At 51.6% G+C, this 16,726-nt stretch overlaps 1 protein-coding gene across 8 annotated transcripts in view; it reads right to left on the bottom strand.

Moving 5' to 3' along the window:
- Positions 1–8,341, bottom strand: part of GTF2IRD1 (GTF2I repeat domain containing 1) — a 69,922-nt gene extending 61,581 nt beyond the window's left edge. For all 8 annotated transcript variants that reach the window (XM_032129809.1, XM_032129813.1, XM_032129811.1 and 5 more), the window contains exon 1: positions 8,318–8,341. In XM_032129809.1, coding sequence (XP_031985700.1) covers positions 8,318–8,326 — 9 coding nt within the window. In that variant the 5' untranslated portion in view covers positions 8,327–8,341. The remainder of the gene's footprint in view (positions 1–8,317) is intronic.
- Between the last annotated feature and the right edge of the window lie 8,385 nt (positions 8,342–16,726).

Here is a 16,726-nt window from a genome sequence, read left to right as displayed (position 1 = left end):
TGTTATGAAATACATTATCTATTGAAACTAAGTCAACAGTTGTTTGCATTTCCATGTAAACACAGTGAATATTAGGAGCAGGGCCAGCATTATATTTGCATCCAAAATGCTGCCTGCACTGCCCTCTCCCTGGCTCTTCTCCATTTCTGCAGCTAAAGACACAGTGATGCAGGAGATGGTGAAACCCAAGACGAGAGCAGCCCAAGAAGCAAGAAACCCCTTGTTTTTCTCTCTCTATTTTTATTTTTCTGCAGCAGGAGAAGCAACGTCCCTTTAAGCCTCCATACCGCATCGACACGCACACCTCTTCATCTCAGGGCCAAGTCAAAACTGCTTCAAATTCCCAATGACACACATATCTTATCAGAGCTGCTTTGCATAATGCATAAATATTTATTTGCTTTTAATCCTGCAAAGCAAACCTGCCTTGTGGCACGTTTCCCTTAATCGGCAGCTCTGGCGCCCGACAAAGCGCCAAGAGAAGCAGCGTCCCGAATTCAGAGCCTACTTTAGATGCAAGGCCAGGGAAATAAGCACCCAAGGTCCAGTACCCACCACCTCCTGGGGTGCCCGGGGCAGGATTAGGGTGTCAAAGCAGCCATACAGCACCCTGGTTCCTTGCCTCCAGGCGAAGGAAGAGCTTGGCTCAGGTACCTCGTAAATAACAGAAAATAAATATATCTGCATCATGAAACCACGAGAGTGTGTGTGAGAGGTGGCTTGATGCTGACTTAGCTCCGGGCTGGTGATGCTTCCAGGACACGTGAGACTGGGGAGGGTGGGTCTGGGTCCTCCAAAAAGGAGATTTTGGGGGCTGAGTAAAGGAAGACCACGTTGTGACAGGGAAGGCAGAGAGCATATGGCTTATTTTTGGGGTTCACAGCTTAGTTTTTGTACACAGGCTTGTTGAGTTGAAAAATGGGAACTCTCCAATGTGATCATCTGTGAGTTGGGCAATGAGGGGATGTGCCACCAGAGACCAACTCAGCCTCTCCATCACCCCAATTCAGGACATTGCTGAGCACAGACCCATCACCCAAACCCCATCAAGACCCACGCAGCCTCATATGCCACAAAATTTGTGGGAACCAGTAAAAATAAGACTTTTCAAACATCAAATCACCCCAACACCAAAACCCCCTAATTACCTCTTGCTTCAGTCAGAAGTACCAGAAGCAGCACACTCGCCCTCATCCATCCCCACTCCACAGCAGTCACAGCATCTACATTTGGATCCACAAAGCTTGGGATTGTGAATTCATTTCTCAATCAGTTCTTCTTAAAGGGGTGGGAAGCAATTAGGCAAAGGGTGCAGCAAGGGTGCAGATGCTGTGCCCAGGGAGCTGGCAAGCACTCAGCACAGCTCTTCGCTCCACATGCAGCCAGGGCAGGTAAACACAGAACTACTTTACAGTGGGCAGGTAAATATTTAAATAGGATTTATTTCAGCTACTCTGCCTCATCCTCTGATAACCTGTTGACCCAGATAGAGCCCCAAAACCTGATTCAAAGCAAAATGCTGTTTCTCCTCAAGATAGGAGGAAGCACCTTAACCTCTACCCAAGGCCAATGATTTGGGACTGGGAGGAGAAACCAGCCCAGCCATCCTGAAGAGGCTTTCCCCAGGAGCTGAGTGTGATCTTGCATCTCTCCAGCATCTTCAAGGAGTGCTTCTTACAGCCCCAAACCATGACCCCCCCAGATATCAGCACCTCCAAGGAGGGATACTGCTCCATCCCCGTGAACACCTCCCCCAGCCCCCATGTCCGTTGCCTTGCTACTGAGGACACAAAGCACCCCAAAGTGGCAGCCTGTCTCTCTACAGCATCCTTCAAGCTACTCCAAATACCAATAGCACTGCACAGACTCAAGCAGAAAGCAAAATCAATACTGGGAAGGAAGGTTCTGGGCTTAAATATCTGTCATAGCATCACTGAGAAAAGTGGGTTAGTAAAGGTAGGAGGATAGATAACCTGGCACAGCCACAGCACATAGGGTTGAGAGGAATGGTGTTTGCTGGAAAGTTTTCCATAGGTATCACAATGGCTTTCAGGCAGGGAGCACACAGTGGGGGTATAGACTCAGCTTGGCATTCCCTGAACCAGATCCAGGCACAAAGAGTGTTATGGGGAGGAGGAAGAAGAGAGATACCCTAGCAACATGTCCTGGCTCACAGACAAGCAATGTTGTATGCACCAGTAGCTGCCATTTTGGTTTTGGTAGAGTGTGGAGCCATGAGGACATGGGGCAGCACATGTAGACAAGCCAGCCATCAGCCAGCACCCTCCCGCTGCTCTCCGCACCTGCAGCCCTGATGGGAGACATTTTCCCTTCTGCTCTTCTGGTCTTGCACCTCCAAAGTGCCAGCTCAAGCTGCCAACAGGCACCAGGTTCCATGCCCCATGGGGACAATGCCACAGCAAAATCCACCCACCAGTCTAGACACGGATGAGACCCCCATAGCACGCAAAAGCCATATTCTGCAGCATCCACAGCAGCAGCTCCCCACAGCAGAGACAATTCCACATTATTTTGAATGATCTTGTTTAAAATAATAAAGGACGCCTACGTGCTCAAGTGCATTGACGGCAACCCAGCACCAGCCCAGCAGTTAAAAATAGCCCTTTCCAGGAGTGTGCTACCAGCCTTGACCACAGGCAACCCTGGCCCTGTGGGACACACACTCTCTGCTCTGTCCATTGGCATCGCCGCATCAGTCCGCAGCACACCCAAAGGTCAGCAAGTGTTGAAATATGCATCTTGCTTGCAGGAAAAAAAAAAATTAACCAAAAGGAGAAAAAATATATTCAAGGACCCTATGCTGCTAGGGGAGAGAGAAATAAATCAAGTGGGGGAGAAAATTTATCAGGGTTCAAGCCCCATCCCGAGCAGCTGATGATCAGAGAGCACTGAGATGAGGTGCAGAGGGGAGCCAAGCATCACTCTTGCCAGATGCAAAAGTAGAGGAAACATTTTCATTACAGCAGTGGTGCTGGAGTTGTCTTTTATCATGGAGAGCCTCATGCAGGCAGCAATAGGGCTGGATTTCTGCAGGTGTAATTCCCACAGAGATAAAGACCTTGTTATTCAACAAGCAGTAGCATTGTACATAAATTACAACAGAAAATGTGGGGAAACAAAGAAGTTTTCAAGAGAGCACGTAATCTTCAGATGGGTGGCATAGGGAAAGCTGGCAGGTGGCTGTGGGAAGACAGTACCAGTGAGAAGTGGGACTGATCTCACTCTTCCACCCTCCAAACCTTTAGACAGGTGGAGGGGAAAATTAGCCCACCTAACTGACAAGTATTTGAGGGGAATGGATGCAGCAGGATCCAGCAAGGAGCTATGGGAAGGGCACAAGTGGGTCCTGGGTCCATCCCAGAGCCAGGTCTTCACTCCAAGAGCTCATACAGGAAGAGACAGGGCCACACTGCACCAGGTTGATCAGTGCATGACATGGGTCATGCTCGTCTCTCTTAAATGTCTTTTTTCTCCCCTCTCATTTTAAACAAACAAACAAACAACCCCAAAACAGCCTGACACTAATTCTGACAAGTTTAATGTTTAACAGCCTGTTAAATGTCACCATCCACTCGCTTCTGCCTGTGGATCTGTAGTAACAGCACTGGGGCACTCTGCTTGTGGGATCCTGATGCCCAGCATGCTCCTTTCCCAGCCTGGCATCTCCCAAGGAGCTATGGGGCAGGGGTGGCAGGGGACTGGCACATGCAGTGAACTCCAGCGAACCCCTCACCTTTGATGGCACAGGGTGCCCAGAGAAGCTCTGGCTGCCCCATCCCTGGAAGTGTTCAAGGTCAGGTTCGATGGGGCTTGGAGCAACCTGGCTTAGTGGAAGGTGTCCCTGCCCATGGCAGGGGGTGGGACAAGACGATCTTTAATGTTCCTTCCAACCCAAGCCATTCTGTGGTTCCGTGATTCAAGATCCTGGATGAACTTCATCTGGAGGCATGGAGATGTGCGCATTTTGGTGGCCAAAAATACCAAACTCTAGCTCAGGGTAAAATGCTGTAATTTCACTTAAACGGTTTCTGGGCATTTTTCCCCAGAAAGACAAGATGAAACTACAGCCCACCGATTCCCCTAAAGGGTGCAGAGCAATTTATTTCCAGTGATCCTCTTCTAATGAAGCTAATTTTTAACCTTGTCAGAAGGTGCATGCAGGCTCAGGGCACTGGTGCAGCTCCCTTCCCCCCACGCCTGCCTTTCCCAGGATGAAAACCTACAACCCAAACCTCAACCAGGATGTTTATTTAAGACCCAAACCCCAAAGGCATTTTAAACAAACGAAGTTCCTCACATATTTTGCTGACCAAATGCAATCCCTCATGCCAGTGACTGCAAGTTTACACCCAGGGGGGTGTGGGGGTCCCTGCTGCCACCAGGATGGTGTTGTCCCACTGCTCAGGTGGGAGCAAGGATGATGCTGTGGGACCCAGGGACTTGGTGGCATCTCATGGTGTCCTCACAGACCAGAGCATCCCTATACATCTGGGTCTCCACAGCTCAGCAATGTGGTGGCCCAATTTTTGGGAAACTTGCCAATGACCCTACCATCACCCCACTACGCTCCAGTGGGAATTGGTTCTCACCAGTTGGAAGGGTTCAACAGCTCATATCCCAGCTGACTAAGAGGAAGGAAGCCATAAGAAAAAGCCTTTTCTCCATCCATACCAGCCACTCGTGTTTCTCCTAGGACACATCTGACACCAGGCAGCAGGAAGTAGCAGGGGAGCAGCAGTACAGGAGGCAGCTCCCACTGCTCCCTACAGCAGCTCTTCAGCAGATGGTGGCTCGTAACATCATTATGTTTACCTAACAAGATTGCTTTATTGTAGCCCTCCAACAGTAATGCCAGAGCATCTAAAAGCACTGGCCAATGCCTGGGCTTTGACAATCCTGGTGTAAAATATATATATATATATATATATAATTTTAAATCTCTATACAAACCATGATTTTAGAGGTCACAGTAATGCACATTTTTTTTCCCCCATACTAAAACAGATGTGACGCACATGCAAGCAAAAAGACATCCAATTCAATGCTTTAAATCCTTTTAAGTGCCGGGATGGGGAGTTGCTGTAGCAATTTGGGTAATGCCACAGGCACACAGAGCTCAACCCCCAATCTACCCAGACCAGGAAGCCAGAGACAGCATTCCTCCTGGCAAGGACTGTCATTCCCTGTCTGCACAGCAAACAGGGTCCCAGCCTTCTAAATAATAATGCAATACAAATAATAAAAGATAATGCCAACATATTTAATCATTACCAGAGCTCTGGGAAGAAATTATAATCAGGCCCCTACTAATTAGGGAGACATAATCCTGCCTTTCCTACAGGTTTTTCCATCCCTGTCTCCTACCCTGCCATGAAACAAGCAGAGAGATCCAGCCCAGTGGGAAGGAGTGTGGCTTTGGTGGAAGCCGCAAACAGATCCCAAAGCACAGCCACAGTGGGCACAGCCCCATCCTATCAGTGCCAGGGGAGACATGCCAAAATACCCATCCCACCAGACTCAGTATCCATCCTACCATGAATGCAACCCATCCTCTATGGTACCTCTTGCGAAAGCCTAAGCAGCAGCATCCATCCAGAGAAAACCCTATCCTTGCCACCAATGTCCCTCTGGGATCTCAGCCCTGCAGCAGGGTATGGACCAGCAGCTTGTCTCAAGCTTCACCCAAAACCTTTCAGCATCCTGCAGCATTCACTGACAGCGGGCAGGCAGGGGAGGGCAGCATCTGCCTTACTGGCACTAGCCCTCGTGTCATCGTGCCATCGACGTGCCATGCATGCTTCCTGGAGCTGAGCCCTTACGAAGTGGATAGGGTTAATTTCTGGTATAGCTGGATTGCTGCTAATTAGCAGCAGGGCTGGGTTTGTCCTTTTAATCTATGTGTTGTCCTGTCAGCGTGGGAGTTCTGCCCACCTCCAGGGAGCCACCTGCAGCTTGGTGCGATGGCCAGAGCCGTCTCCACTGCCCAGAGCCAATTCTCTGGTGCTACCAGGCTGAAGCCCGGCAGCAAATGAACGACACGGCAGCCAGTGCCCCAAGGGAAGTCACCTCTCACAGGTACTGAGTAGTAGGTGGCTTACCAGGCAGGAGACACATCCACACAGACACATCTGGAGCTAAAAGCATAATGTGAGCTCTGCCAAAACCTGGGCACAGAGATGCACTCATCCCTTTAAAGGTGGGTGAAGCATCTTCCAGCACAGCAACCAGATAAAACCAAGGAGATCTTTCTCACCCACTGCAATGTTTTCATTCTCCAGTGTCATCTTGCTCTGGAAGACTCCCACTCTGTAAGTTTTCCCTAAGCCAGACCAACTGCCTCTATGTTCTTCCAAACAACATTCACCTGTTGAAAAACTTTGAAGGTTTTTTGCCTTTTTTTTTTTAGTGAGGGAGAAGGAAGCCAAGGACTTTTATACGCCTATGCCACTGGCACAACCCATGGCCGGCATCCCACGTTGTCCAGGGATTTGAAGTGGGACTGAAAAGTCTGCTGCTGGCTGTCAAGGCCCAGGCACCATGTTTTTCTCTCAGAAGCATGTAAGTCTCTCCAACCTCTGTGCATCCATTGCAGGGGGAGATTTCTCCTCCAGGGTACATCCAAGCCAAGCAGGACACACAATCCTGGCAGCAACCAGCATCCACACACATCACTAAAAAGTTCAAGAAATTATCCAAAAATTAAAAATGGTTAAAAACATTTTTCTTCCCAGCCATCTCCAGAGGGTTCTACACCTCAAAGCACCCCCTGGGCTCCCAGGTATTAATCTGCCTGTAGGGCTATTGGAACAGTTCAACAACAGGTCTGTGGTGCCCATCACAAGCCTCTGCACCCACCTGGACAGCTCAGGGGCACTGCCAGACCCTAGCACACCCCATAGGGGATGTCACCCATGGGCAGGAGATGCCTGGGCTTGTCCCTTCAATCTCCTGGGGCAGAAGTCTCAGGCACACAGGTGGGCACTAGATGACACATTTCCAGGACCCATCCTGGGTCCACACCAATCTACCCACTGGCACTTGCTCCATTTGATGTTCGAGATTTAAAGAAAATGAAGATGGACATCTCACTCTTCATATGAGAGGTGGAGATTGGCTTTGAGGAGAGACACGCTGGCAAAGGATGATGACATCCACATGGCTGTGCAGCAGCAGAGTGATGCTCCTCGCTGGTCCCTTACTCATTCCACTGAGATTGCCTTTCTAAACCAGCCAGACCAGTACAGAGCAGAGACAAGACAACGTGAAGCCAGAAAACTCCAACAGAAGCCATTTGCACGGACTCACGTAAACACTGCTCAGCACAGTCTGCTCCTGAGGAGGAGTTCTATGTACCCAGTGCTTTTCTCCACAGCATCCCACCTCAACGGATTCTTTCCCTTGCTCCCACAGCAAGGAGAGCCTTGCTGTGTTCTAGGGAAGTTCCTAAGGTGGTGTTTGGCAGCAGCTCCTGGACCAGGATGAGACATGAGGTGGTCCCACATGCCCCAGCTGATTTGGGGGGGTCTCTCTGGCAGAAACACCCCAGCCTAGCCCACTGCTCCACCACTCTTGGGCTTGAAGCAAATTTAACCAAGGGGGCTGCACCAAGAAATGAAGCATCAAAATGGCAAGCCAGAAATCCCCAAGGCTACAATTCCTAAAGCCCACCTGGGGCCACCACAGCTTCCTGCAGCTCTTGACTGCTTTTTAAAGACAACGTTTCAAGAGATGTAAAGAGTACATGCCCTGTGAAGGGCCAGGGCTGCCACAGGGCAGAGCAAAGTCCTGGGAAGCTTCACTCCAGTCTGCAAAGAGCTGCCACCTCCCTTGCAAACCTCCAGGTGGGACTGCTATCTACCCCCAGCCCCACTGCTCTGGCCATAATCCAGATGGACACCAGAGGCCCTTCCCCACAGCTTTCAGCTGGGCTCTTCCCAATGAATGAGCCAATAAATACATATTTAGCTCCCGGATAGCTATCTCCATCTCGGGAGGGGCTCCCAGTAGGTCCTTTCCTCTCCTCCTCCCTGTCCTCGAGAAGGCCTCTGGTGGTGGCAAACCTCTGCTGCCCCAGTAAAGCCCTGAAGAAGTTTTGTCATTACCAACAAGGTGTAGCGCAGCCACACACATGGCTGGAGGAGCAAAGCAAGAACAATAACACAGCCCCTCACCCACTCATCACCCCCTTCCCCAAACCATCATGTACCACTTGCACCTCAGCCCAGTCATTCTGGAGCAGCAGGATCCATTCACACATACTCACACACACATACAAACCACCACCACCTCCACTCACCACAGGCATCTGCAAATGGATGCTGGCAGCACAACAGAATAACCACGCCCCGACAGGCAGGGCAGGACACTACTGCGGGCAGGACACCACTGCCCAAGATGAGGATAGCCAACACCAAGCCCTGTGCCCACCCCAGGGGTCAGCCATGCAGTGAACATCTGGCTGGAGTCCTCTGCATTCCTCCAGCCTGGCTGCTGGGCTGCCACTGCCAAAATTCCTGAAGGAAGTATAGGGCATTGAAAATTGCCAAAAAAAATCTGAGCTATTTCCTGTGGGAGAAGCAGATGGGAATCCCCCATTAACTCCAGCAGTGAGAGGTCATGTGTTTTAGCCTGAGACTTTGGGGTTTGGTAATTTTCTCCTTCCTTTAAGCAGAGCATCACTCCAGTTATATGTGATGCACACCATGTGGGACAGCCAGACCTGTATCCTCTGTGCTGGCCCCAAAGCCTACCTTCCTTGTCACCTCCTCCCCCATGCAAGGACATGCCAGGTTCTTGTGAAAGTGCTGGGCTGCCAGTAAGGGCACTGTATCTCGCCCAGGCTGGTAGAGCCAGGTTGCTAAACATGTCCTTGAGCAGCTTCTTGCTCACCTATCCCAGCTTCTCATTAGAAAATCTGAACGAGCAGCAACCAGTGGCAGCACCAGCAGCTCCTCCAGAGATGGGAAAGCCCTCCAATGAGGGACAGCAGAAGCAGGCAGCAGTGGCCACCAGAGCACATCCCTGGCATCATTCCTCTGCTTCTGCAAGCATCATGTGAGGGCAGCTGCCCAATCCCTTCTCCTGCCCACAGTGGCAATAGATTCCTAATAGGTCTCGCCCCAAAATTGTGGCTTTGAGAGGCGATGCCAGCTTGGACAGCCAGGGTGCATGGGAAAACCAGTGGCACAGCCCCAAAGCAGGGCATGCTGTCCCTTAGTGGCCACCGCCACCGGTGGTCACAGGGACTCTGGCTCTGCAAGGCTGAAGGGAGAAGAGCAGGGGACCTGCGGGTGTTCACAGAACCACACTGCCCTGACACATGACTCTGACACACGACTGGCTGCTGACATTGTTCCAATGGCAGCACATGCAGCTGTGCCAGGGCTTGCTGCTCCGCCTGCAGGGGCTGCAGCAGAGGCACTGGGACATGGCCTTCAGCACCCCAGCCCCTCAGCTGCCAGCAGGGTCAGGTCTCATCCTGGTGGCCCCTATATTGCTTTCTCATTTCAGAACAAGTGCTGCAGCAGTTTCCACAGAAGGGGATTCTGTGGGCTCATATGAGCAACAACCAGCTTAATGGGTCTGGATGTGTTGTTGGGGTCTCTGTGGAATTAAAGGCTCTCACATCCACAAGATTATTTCCTAGCTGCAGCACTTCCGACAGCTCCTTCAGTGGGAGCAGCACAAAGAGCAGACACCCTGAAGCTGAGGGCTCCTGTTATGCAAGGCTACATGCTGATGTCCCCAGGCAGTTCCAATGCCCAGAGCTTGTACACTGACAGGTGACGGATGTGGTGACTAACCCCAAAATGCCCATAGCACCTAGTCCCATGGCTCTGCTATGGTGCTCAGTGGCACCATCACCTCCCGAAGTGCCCTCGCCTGGCTGTGCCCAGAGTCCACTGCAAACACCCAGGATTACCTGCACAACACCACCAGGTCCAAGGCTCACTCCTGCACAAGATGCATTAATAGGATCACTCCAATTTACAGCTTATCCCAGATAAACCCACTGCCAGCCCCACGCACTGAAAGGACAAGGGCACCTGCTCCTCAGGGAGCAACTTTCTCCCTATCACGGTCATCCCTTGGCACCGAAAATCCTCCACTTGCCCCTGTAGAGGATGCCTGTTCCTTCAGCCCATGGGCCACAGTGCCAAGGCCAGTGACCAGTCCAGGTGAAGCCCCAAGCACTTCATCAGCTCAACACTGTGTTTCTATTTCCAGCAGCACTGTCACCAATCCCCACACCACTGAAGAGGAGGCAAGCTCCGGCAGAGCCCTGCTTCCAGCTCCCCTTCCTGCCTGGCACCGTCCAAGGCAGCCAGGGCAGGTGGTGGCCCCAGAACTGCCTTCAGGATGTGGGCCACCACTGAGGTGGCGTGCACTGAGGGCCAGCCTGACATCCTCTATTCAACCGTCCCAGCAACCACCCCAGCTCTACTGCTCCCTGCACCCCCCTCTGCAGCACCATCACCCCCAACCCCTAAAGTCCTCCCAGCCTTATTGCTCCCTTCACAGCCCTCATGGATCCCACCAACCCCAAGGCCCACCATCATCCCCAGCATTCTCCCCACCAGCCCTAATGACCCCCCAGCCCAAATGAGCTCAACACCCCCATCAGCTCTAATATCCCCAGCATCTCCAAGCCCTACAGATCTTCAATATCCCTCCCAACCCTAATATCCCCGGAACCCCTGCCAAGTTCTGTTGCCCTGCAGCATCCCCCAGCCCTATTGCCCTGCAGCATCCCCTAACGCTATCAGCTCCCAGTATCCCTATTACCCCCTCGAACTCTCCCACAGTGACGAGCCTGACATTCCTCCTCCAGCACCCCTCCAGTCCTAATAATCTCAGCATCCCCCCCAGCAACCCTATTTGCTCCCCAACATCCCCCAGGCCTTGATGCCACACTGTACTCCCACAGCCCTATCAACCCCCACCAGCCTAATGTCTCCCCGAATCCCCCAGCCCTACCATCCCCCCAGCAGCCCAACTGCCCCCAGCATCCCTCAGCCCTAAAGAGCCCAGCATGCCCCCCCGCCCTACTGCCCCCCCTAACCCTGCAGTCCCAACATCTCCCCAGCAACCCTACTGCCCACTAACATCCCCTGTGCGTTGATGTCGTTTAGAAGCCCTGCAGCCGTATCACCCGTACAGCAGCCCTGTTGCCCTTCTGCATCTCCCAGCACTCAAACCAAGCCCTAACGTCCAGCTGCATCCCTCAGCACTACCCTCCCCCAGGATCCCTAATGCCCCCCTGCAAAACCCCAGCCCTAACGCTCCCAATCATCCTCCGAATCTTGATGCCCCCCCTTGCATCCCTTAGCCCTACACCCTCCCAGCCCTATCACTCCCCAGCATTCCCCCAGTCTCAATATCCCCCTGCGTCCCATCGCACCTACCACCCCCACATGCCCCCCGCCGCTGCTCCCCCACGGCCGTGACTGGGGGTGGAGGGGGGACCCGTCAAGAGAAGAGGGGGGGGGCCAAAACTTTTCCTTACCGCGGGCGGTTGGGGCGCGGCGCTGCTGACTCCCCCGGCGAGGCTGCGCGGGAGCGGCGGGAGCGGCGGGAGCGGCGGGGGCGGGCGGGCGGGGGCCGGGATGGAGCCGCCTCCCTCCGCCTCCCGCCGCTTCCCGGGCGGAGCCGGTACGACCCGATGGGGGCCTAAAAGAATGAAAAGAACCCGAGGGGGGTGTTGGTTTTTTTTCCCCCCACACCCCAAATCGGGCACGGAGAGCAGTTCTTTGTTCTGTAATCCCAGTAAAAGTGCCAGCCATTCGCCCCGCCGCTAATCCCAACCCCGCGCAACGGCCGCATCCATTGGCTGCCATTTACACACGGGATTAACCAGCCCGAAAACGGAGAGGGGGGGGCTTGTGAAGGCGGAGACGAGCTCTGCGAAGTCCTTTCACGCCGCGGCGGGGACGCGCCAAGACGTACCGGGGCCACGCGGGCGCGTCCCCGGCGCGTCCCCGACGCGGCTGGCTCTGGGGCTGCCATGGGGACGTGTCGCCACCTGTTGGTGTTGGCACGGCTGGGTTGGACATGGTGCAGTGTGGATTGGCACCTCTCGGCATGGCTTGGTCGGTCGTGACATGGCATGGCGTAGAATCATAGCATCACGCAATGGTTTGGGTTGAAAGGGACCTCAAAGACCGTCACGTTCCAACCCCCCTCCTGCCATGGGCAGGGACACCTTCCACTAGGCCAGGTTGCTCCAAGCCCCGTCAAACCTGACCTTGAACGCTTCCAGGAATGGGGCAGACACAGCTTCTCTGGGCACCCTGTGCCAGGGCCTCATCTCACAGGGAAAAAATTCTTCCCAATATCCCACCTCACCCTGCCCTCTGGTCTCCAGGCCTTTGTTAAAAGTCCCTCTCCAGCTGTCATGGAGCCCCTTTAGGCACTGGAAGGGTCTCTAAGTTCTATAGGGTCTCCCCAGAGCCTTCTCTTCTCCAGACTGAACAACCCCACCTTCTGCAGCCTGTCTTCACAGCAGAGGTGCTTCAGAGGCATAGCACAGCTCAGCTCAGCACAGTCTGTCCCTGCACAGCTCAGGTCTGCACATCTTGGCTTAGCACAGCATAGCTTGGCATGGGGAAAGCAACCCACCAGGAGTAAGAGATGCTTTTCTGAGTTCCTTCCTGCATATTGACAAATGGCAAATTAAAACAAATGAAAAACTACTAAAAATAACTTGACAATGTTTTAACCTCTGAAGTTTTAGAAGTACTGACACGTTTCCCTGGAAGCATGTGTTCAGTAGCTGCTCCATTATCCTGCCCTCTCCAGGGCCACAGGGAGAAGAAAACATTTTAAGAGAAAACACTCTTTTTCCAGTTTCTGGAGGAGCATAGAAGGAGGTTTTTCTGTGCTGTTGAGCAACATGCAAGCACCCAGCACCTCAGGTATCACTCCCCATGTCATCAAGTCCAGCAAACTCATTGCACTCATAGCCATAGGCTGAGGGCTGCACAGGGGCCCAGCAAATCCCAGTAGATTTCCAGTAGGAATCCTCAGGGCAAGTCAGGTCAGAGGTGGTGGTCAGAGCTTGTCCGCAATTCGTACCTGTGGTGCCTGGGACTATGAATGGTGCATGAGAACACACTAGCTGACAAATTAAATGACAGATCTTACTCAGATTTTTTTCCAAAAGAAAGAAATCAGGGCATCTTTTGGCTAATTAAGCCAGCACCCCACCAGAAAAAAAAAACACCCACCAAAATTAATTTAACTAGGTCACCAAGAACAGTATAGGGGAGCTGCTTGCGCAGAACAGGCAGATTTCCATGTCCCGCTTTTGCTGGTGCCCTCCATCATTTCCCCTGGTACACTGCCCACCCAAGCCTGTGGCCCCTGAGTGGGGAAATCCACATGATTAATGAAAAGAGGGTGAAAAAAAGTGTATTTTGATGCAACATCTCTGTGCTGTGGCTGTGCATGTCCCCTGCTCTTTGCCCTTGAAGCACTGTGGCCCCACAGTGCTTGTGGCAGCAGGTAGAGGTATGGGCAGCACTTGGATGTGGCATTTAAGTAAAACCTTATAAAATGAAGGCCTTGTTGCCTTTGTAAAATTATGGCTCAGGCCTGTTACTTTGGCTAGAGAAGGACTGTGAGATTTTTATCTGTGAGAATGTAATATCAACAGAAGCAAGAAAGTTAAACAATAGGAGAAAAATAGCAACATATTTGCTCCTGTTATTTTTCTGAATGCTTGAATGCTTATACTATAGGTAGCCAATGATAGTATATTGTGGTTAATAATAGCCAATGAGTCTATTGTAGTAGTTTAGCAGCCAATGAATACGTAACACGAATGATAACATACAAAAGGTGTATAAAAGAGGCTGCTTTGTTTAATAAACGGCTTTTTGGCCCTTGAAAGAGGCACTGTCCATGTGTGTAGTGACCGCCCCAACGGCGACACTTGGATTCCCAGGAGGGCTATGTCCCTGTGGTGCCCATGGCAGCAGACAAAGGTTTGGGCAGCGTGGAGCTCCTGCCTGCAGCCATACTTGAGTCAGGCTAATGCCAGCAGCCCCAAGGGAGCATTTATAGATCAGTCAAAGAAACATGATGGTGTCTGTGTTGGGAGAATTAAGTGTCCCCCAGCATGTGTTCAACTCATCCCCACTGCAAATAGGCTGCAGGCAACACTTTTTGGAGCCTTTGAAAGGATGCTGGCCCTCAGAGGGGACCTTGGCAAAGAGGGAGTCCAAGGTTCTTTGGCCAAAGACAAGCAGCTGGCTTGCTCCAACAGCCCAGGGAAGTTTTCTGCCCTTTGCCTTGTGGCATCAGAGCTGGTCACAAGGCTGGGACCCCAATGCTGAGCATTGGGGGATGGCTCTGTAACAGCTGGCTTTGGGGGCTCATTTTTCTCCTCACCATTGGAGACCACGAACTGAAATGAGGTTGGTTGGAGACCCACGGGTGCCACCTTTGGCCACCAGTGCATGAACAGGGAGCTCAGTCCCAACAACTCCCAACAGAGCCTATTCCTACTTGAGTAGGGGTCTGAGAGCTAGGGACTGGGAGAGACCAAAATAATCCTGAAATTTAGAGAAGAAGTGGGGTATGAGAGTAGGGGTGTGAGAGCTAGGGACAGGAGAGACCAAAATAGTCCTGAAATTTAGAGAAGAAGTGGGGTATGAGAGTAGGGGTATGAGAGCTAGGGACAGGAGAGACCAAAATAGTCCTGAAATTTAGAGAAGAAGCCTGGGAAGATGCTGGGAAGGAGAGTAGAACCACTTGAGGAGATCTCCTGGGGCTGTTGCCAGTTGGGGCTGTGGACTTCAGGGAGGAGGTCAACCACCTGGTGGGACTCCAGATGTTCCACTGAAACTGAATCCACTCAGGTTAGCTCAGACCCCCACCCTCTGGGGATGCTCATGCTGATGAAAAGGACACCTGGTTCAGCTGGGGGACAGATGTGATGGCTCAAACATACTCTTGCATCTCTTTCCCATCAAGGCAGGAACCCATCACAGCAGGGTAAAAATGGGGGCAGGATATTTTATCTGGGGACCAAAAGAATGAGCCACACAAAGCCATCCAGTGTGAGAGGGATGGTTTAATCTGCTCTATCTCAGCAATAAAGAATTTCCTTGTCGCAGTGCCAACAAAAGAAAAGGCAACATCACCAGAAAACAATCCTATCTGCAGAAATTTTTTTAAATATAATTTGTTAATTAATGGCTGCTGGGCATCACAAGGATTGTTGTTTTCTCTGATATGCTGATTTCTTCTGTCTCAGTGGAATTGGAGATCACAAAAACAAATTTTTTTAAAAAAAAGTAAAGCTGCTGCTTCAGAAGAGGGAACCGGGAAAAAGTTTTACTAAAGTCAGGAGAAATTTAATTGAAAGAATGAGTGTATTTCTTCTTTCCTGAAGGGGTATTGTGTTCTTTTGCTCAAGCAAATTTCTGGTTAAAGGAACCAAGACAAAACAAAATGGTTTTTAAATTATAGATCAAAGAGCAGGATGTTTCTGGAAGCCTACCCCCAACTCATATTCCCAGGCAGGTCCCTGGTGAGCAGTGTGGCTGCAGGGAGCTGTCATCACCCAGAGAAGGACTGGGAGATGCAAAAACCACGTGAGGAAAAGCCCAGAGGAGAAAATACTGGGATCTGCATAACTGAGTGGGAGGCTTTGACGTTTGTGGAGGGGGAAGAGCTTCTCCAGCCATCACCTTCACTTGGAAGAGCAAAATTTTGCACTCAGAAATTGACCACCAGGTTTGGGGCTGTATTTTTAGCGAGTCCATCCTGTCCCAAACCAGCTCCTACAAGGAGAGCTGTGCTTCAAAGCAGCCCAATGTTGTGTTAATTCTTTTGCAAAGTATATGCTACTGAGTAAAAATAAGCAAGGAATCCCAAGCTGATATTTGTTTGTCCCAAATATATTTGTAGAAAGACTAAAAAAATGCCCACCTTCTCTCCATTCCCTGCCCACTGGGGCTCAGCAATGGCTTAGTGACTATTTGCTCTGCCTACCTGCACCTCACACACCTCACTGCCCACCAAGTGCCCACAGCCCTGCTTTTTTTCCAAGCTGTGCTGCTCAAAAGATTTGCTCCAGTGTGACAGATAATAGGCTTTTCTAGCTGTCTTGTAGTCCATTGAATTATTTCCATGCTATGGAGAGCCAGTGAAGTGCTACTGAACCAGAGCCTCTGAACTCCTGGAGAGCAGAGCAGGGAGATTCCCATGTTCTGACTTCCCCCATCATTCCCGACTCTCATGTCACCTGGCAGGAGTAAAAGGCCCTTTCCTAAGTTGGTAGCGCTGGGGTTGGTTTTGGCTCTGGAGTTCAGCAGATGAAGAATCCTGCACACACCCCCCCAAGTACCAGCAACATCCAAGGGGGACCCGACAACCCAGCCCTCGGTTCCGAATTCCTCTCTGCAGACTTCCGGCACTGTAAAGGGACAGGTGAGGCCCAACCCATGGAAATCGCACTCTGTGAGGTGGAAAGGCAGGCATCAGGGTTATCCACACACCATGTTTCAGCTGAGAGCATCGCCTTCTCCCGACGGGGTGTGCCTGCCTGAGACCTGCCCAAGGTCAGGCTGTTATTCATCCATTTTTAATCAAATCCACAGCTGAGGTTACAGCCTCAGCCTTTGAAATCACTGCAGAATTTTACAGCGTGGCTCCAGCTTTGCCTGTTGTCACCCTTCCCATGGGACTGCAGCCCCAG

The sequence above is a fragment of the Corvus moneduloides genome, chromosome 20, assembly GCF_009650955.1.
Source record: "Corvus moneduloides isolate bCorMon1 chromosome 20, bCorMon1.pri, whole genome shotgun sequence".
NCBI lineage: Eukaryota > Metazoa > Chordata > Aves > Passeriformes > Corvidae > Corvus > Corvus moneduloides.
This window is presented reverse-complemented; position numbering and strand designations above follow the sequence as displayed.